Source organism: Nansenia antarctica (genome assembly GCF_963989245.1).
Source record: "Nansenia antarctica genome assembly, chromosome: 7".
NCBI classification, from domain to species: domain Eukaryota; kingdom Metazoa; phylum Chordata; class Actinopteri; order Argentiniformes; family Microstomatidae; genus Nansenia; species Nansenia antarctica.
Window position 1 is genome coordinate 9780637 of NC_137677.1, and position 5464 is coordinate 9786100.

The 5464-nt window shown below is 42.9% G+C and overlaps 1 protein-coding gene across 1 annotated transcript; it reads left to right on the forward strand.

Annotated features, from left to right (window-relative positions):
- Positions 1-673: 673 nt before the first annotated feature.
- On the forward strand, positions 674-4930 carry LOC308162368 (major histocompatibility complex class I-related gene protein-like; the record flags this gene model as incomplete). The annotated part of the gene is made up of 5 exons (XM_080536525.1): positions 674-866; positions 2244-2510; positions 3143-3427; positions 3935-4060; positions 4839-4930. The coding sequence occupies 5 exons, from the start codon at positions 674-676 to the stop codon at positions 4928-4930; spliced, it is 963 nt and encodes a 320-aa protein (XP_080392651.1).
- Between the last annotated feature and the right edge of the window lie 534 nt (positions 4931-5464).

Genomic DNA, 5464 nt, shown 5'->3' on the forward strand with positions numbered 1-5464 from the left:
GTAGTAGTAGTAGTAGTAGTATTATTGTGGGTAGGCATTTCTCTGTTGTCCTGGGAGACTCTGTTTCTGATAATGTTGACATCACATGTGGGGTCCCTCAGGGGTCTATTCTTGGTCCCTTGCTCTTCTCCCTGTACATGTTCCCATTAGGTGGAATCATCAGAAAACATGGTGTACATTTTCATAGTTATGCAGATGATACTCAGCTGTACATATCAGTATCGCCTGATAATTCACTGCACAATGAGAATTGTCTCAGAGATATACAACTTTGGATGTCCAAACATTTTCTACAACTAAATCAGGACAAAACTGAGATTCTTGTCATTAGACCAAAACCACAAAAAGACAAATTGTCGAATACCATGGGAACCTTGCTTTCAAACTGCATACATGAAGCTAAGAATCTAGGTGTGATTATAGATTCTGACTTAAGACTATCACTAGAAATGCTTTTTATCATCTACGGAATATTGCAAAAAGCTTATAGTGTTTGAATTCACAGTGAGTGTGACAAAATATGACAGTAAGTAAACCTATTTTGCATGTTTGTAAAACACTTTGTTCATACATGCTTTCATGCAAGTTTCTTCTTCTAGTTACCAACTCCCTGGACTTTTTCACAACTGCATCCTCTGGAGTTCCAATCTTCCCAGAGTATGTTCATGTGTGGATGCTGGATGGTGTTGAGATAGCTTGCTATGACAGCGACACCAGGAAAGCCGTGGCCAAACAGGACTGGATGAACAACGCAACAGCAGATGACCCAGATTACTGGGAGACGTGGTCTCAGAGAATCATCGGCAGACAGCAGCTCTTCAAAATATTCCTTGATTCTCTGAAGCAGCAATTCAACCACACTGGAGGTAAGTGCAATAACTACTTTAGCAAGGTTCCATTCCTTTTTATGATTTTAATTTACCATAATTGATTTTTACCAGTTTTTCTCTTGGAAAAGTTATGACATGCTCTCTCTAAAATTGAAAAACCATGAACATTAGCCTACATGGGAGATAAAACATTATAATCAAAACAATGTAGTGCATTCTTGGGCTCACACACACACACACACACACACACACACACACACACACACACACTAAAGCCGGGTACACACATAAAGATAATCTGGCCGATTTTGGGCGGAATAGGGAATGCCCTGTCGCACATGACCAAGGAATGCCCTGTGGCACATGACCAAGGAATGCCCTGTCGCACATGACCAAGGAATGCCCTGTGGCACATGGCTGCCTCGTACAGGTCAGTCAGGGTACTACGTTAGATCATGCGACATTTCTGGCTTGGGGAACGAGACTCTAGACTGTCATAACGATAATCTTTATGTATGCGGGGTGCTGAAATGGGAATATCGGCGCACACCACACACAATACGATCAAGGCGGTTCAATCCAAGATTTTTTATCTTCGTGTGTGGGGTCTGTCTCAGATAAAAAAATCTGTTAAGATTTTGAAAATCCTTGTGTGTACCCGGCTTTAGGGGCATCATGTGCGTAAAAATGCTTTGACTCATCATGCTGTTGTTCGGCCCCACCTGTTAAGCATCCTGTGCTCCAGCCTCTCCAAAGGGCACCCCCCTAGATCCACCAGAACAAAAGATATGCACTTTTGAATGTGTACACAGTACCTATTGTGCATTATTGGGTACAGTACCTGTTTGTCCTGCCCTTTAATATTATGGGCTATTTTGGGTCTTTCTTGCGTCCTAGGTATACTCCCTTGTACGGGTCACCCCTGGGACTAGGAACACCGTGTCAGGACAAGTGCTTTTAAAACACCAATGATGCCCCGGGTCAATTTGACTCGAACAGTACCAAAGGGACCAAAAAGTGAACATCACACAAGGGTTAAGGACCTTAAAATCAACCCTACACGTTACTGGCAGCCACTGCAGAGTAGCTAGGACCGGAGTAATGTGCTCGCCTCTCTCCTCTTGGTTCTAGTTAAAAGTCGAGCTGCAGAGTTTTGAATGAGCTGAAGTCTCGCATTAGTTTTTTTAGGAAGGCCAGTAAAAAGTGTGTAACAGTAATCGAGCTGGCTTGAAACAAAGGCATGAATCCGTTTTTCAGCATCTTTTTGGTTTATAAGTGGTCTTACTTTAGCAATGTTTCTAAGGTGGAAGAATGATGTTTTCGTCACCTTGTTAATAAGAAAAAGAAATATTCTTATATTCTCCCTCTCTCTCTCTCCCTATTTCTCCCCACCTCCCTCCCCCTCTCTCTCAGGTATACACATTTTACAGAATCAGGCTGGCTGTAGTTGGGATGAAGAGACTGGAGACACAGAGTCGTATAGTCAGATTGGTTATGATGGAGGGGATTTCCTTTCATTTGACCTGAAGACATTGTCATGGATCGCTAACGTACCAGAGGGTGTCGTCGCCGAAGACAGGTTGAACAATATCCCAGGCTTTAATGATGGGCAGAAACACTTTCTCACCCGGTCGTGCTTTGAGTTGCTGAAGAAGTTTCTGGAGTTCGGCAAGAGGACAGGTACAGACACACACAACACCATGTAGCTCCACTGACAACATGACAACAGTGAAACAGTTGTATTCAACAATGTTATTAAAAACATTGTATTGTAAGTAAATAGTATACGTACTAAGTCATGTGTGCTTTTTACTGTAGTAATATAGCAACATTTCATTGTCTTTAACTCTCTCCTAACCCTCCCATTTCTTCCCTGTTCCCTTCCCTTCCCTGTATCTCGCCACTCTGGTTAAGTCATTCACCAACGCTGGCCTTCATTTACTTAACAGGAGAGTTGTCCAAATCGAGCGGCCCATGGCCATTGGTTATTCACCCAACCAGTGCCACCCCAGATCCCTCCCTGCACACACACACACACACACACACACACACACACGCACGCACACACACACACACACACACACACATACACACACACACACACACACACACACACACACACACATCTCCACCTTCCTTTGCAGCGTACCACCTGTGTGCCGGTTTTGAAGCTCCTCCTTTTGAAGACACCTCACATTCGTATTATTAGTCAAGTTCAAATCATGAGGAACACATTTCTCAGTTCTCGAGGTGAAGTTTTATTGTTGTTGCCCTCCCCCCCCCCCTCCCTCTCTCTCCAGTCCCTCCCTCAGTGTCTCTGCTCCAGAAGACCCCCTCCTCTCCAGTCACCTGCCACGCTACAGGTTTCTACCCCAATGAACTTGTGATGTTCTGGAGGAGAGATGAACAGCACGTGTATGAGGATGTGGACAATGGAGAGCTTCTCCCCAACCACGACGGAACCTTCCAGAGGCGCAGTCAACTCCTTGTGAAGCCTGAGGTCTGGGAGGAGAACCATTACGACTGTGTGGTTCAGCTCTCTGGGATGGAAGACATCGTCATCAAACTGGAGCGCTCCGTGATAAAGACCAACAGAGGTAAAAAGATACAAAGTGCTAATTATCAGTGATTCAAAGTAGTGCACCCCATTATTTTATTTATTTATATCGTTCTTGCTCCTGTTTTATATTTTATAATTGTATATGAAAGTCCCATTGTTTTATCCTATTGCTCTAATCAAATTGTATTTAGTCTATTTTTTGTTGTTGATCTGGTGTTGTTTTATTATGTAATTGTGCTGTTCGTTTTGGCTGTTGAAACTTGATGTTTGAGCTGCTGTCTTGGCCAGTCTTCCCTTGAAAAAGAGATCATTGTGTCTCAATGGGACCGACCCTGGTTAAATAAAGGCTAAATAAAATGTTTAAATAAAACCTTTGATTCCCTCACTAAACGTGCCCCAAGTTCTCCATTATTCTGAGAACATGTTCACATTCACAAAGTGACTTCAGACTTGAGTGACAGAGAAAGTGGGTTGTTTGAGAGGAAACCAAACTGTGACCCCTGTCACTAAAAGTTCCAGTCTGACTGCTCTGTGTTGGTTACAGTTAACCCTGACCCCGCCCCCGCCCCCCTGGGCCTCATCATTGGAGTTGTGGTCGGACTCCTCGTGATGGCTGCCATCGTCATCTTCATTGTCGTCTACGTCAAGAAGAAGAGGACGAGTGAGGAAGGTAAGAAACGCTTCCTCTTCATCATACCATCACTGTAGGTGATGTTGTCAGTATCTTAACAGTGGTAAAGTAGTCTGTATTGATCAGTTTTAGTGGAGTTGGTAGATGTAGATGTTTTACCAGGAATAGTCTTGTGATGTGAAGCTGTAGAAGTAGCCTCTAAGGAATCTAAAGAGAACACAGGCGTGTTATCAGGTTTGATCCTGTCAGAAATACCATATACACTAAAAATACAAGATGTGACATAGGTGACAGGGTCTGATGAAATCTGAACAAGTTGAACAAGTTATGCATATTTGAATGTTGATACCCCCAAAATCAACAAGCCGAGAAATTCGGCCTCAAAGTATTCACAGCCCCTTTTCAGGGGTAGGTAATGGGTGGGAACAATAGCTGGTTAACTCCATCCCAACTACTCCCTCAAGACAACCACTCCACCATTACACTACCTGTCATTATCTACTTGTCATCTGTCAGTGGGGTTGTCAGCTAACCATCAGGATACAAACTTGCAGGGCTGACATGCTTACATTGCTAAATAATAATAATAATTCAAGATTCATGATTATTGCCATGTGTGCCAAAAGTACAAGGGAGTAACATTCTTCACTTACTTCATTGAAACCCCTCAAAGTCCCTCAAATGTCAATTATATACAGTATATAGCATTATTAAATAAATGTAAAGGTTTTTGATGTATAACATGTGACTGTTTCCAGGTCTGAATGTAGTTCTGTATTCTAGTCAGTTGAACTGATGTTGTCTTGTTTCCTTGTAGGTTCTGACGATGCTTCCATCTCCTCCTCCAACAGCAACACCATGCAGGGCCTTTCTCTCCAACAAACAAGTGAGATTCTACGAGTTCTCTAAACAGACTTCATTTGTCAGAATGTAGTTCTGTATTCCAGTTAGCTCCTCTGACAACTCTGCAGCCAAAGCATGAGATTTCTTATGTCAAACAGGTGAGATTGTATGAGTTCTGTAAACAGACTTCATACCGCCTAAATCTACTGGTGTTTTTGTACCCCCCCCCCCCCCCACCATGACCACACACTGTACATACTTGTTGTTTTGTCCCCCCGCCCGAACTACCCATTGTACATATTATATGTCTGTCCCCCTGCCCGAACTACCCACTGTACATACTTTGTGTTTTGTCCCCCGCCCCCACCTGTGGTGTATGTCCCCACCTGTCCTACCCGCTGTACATACCTTATGTTTTGTTGTATTGTTCTTCCCATGTTGGATGTATGTTTATCTTGTAGATAGTACTAGTTATTTGTCTGTATTATCTTGTAGATAGTACTAGTTTTTTGTCTGTCTTACATGTAACGATTAATTGAGTATCAAGGACCCCAATTGAAATAAGCCAGTGGCTTTCTTGGGTTTTTATCCTGTTAGTTG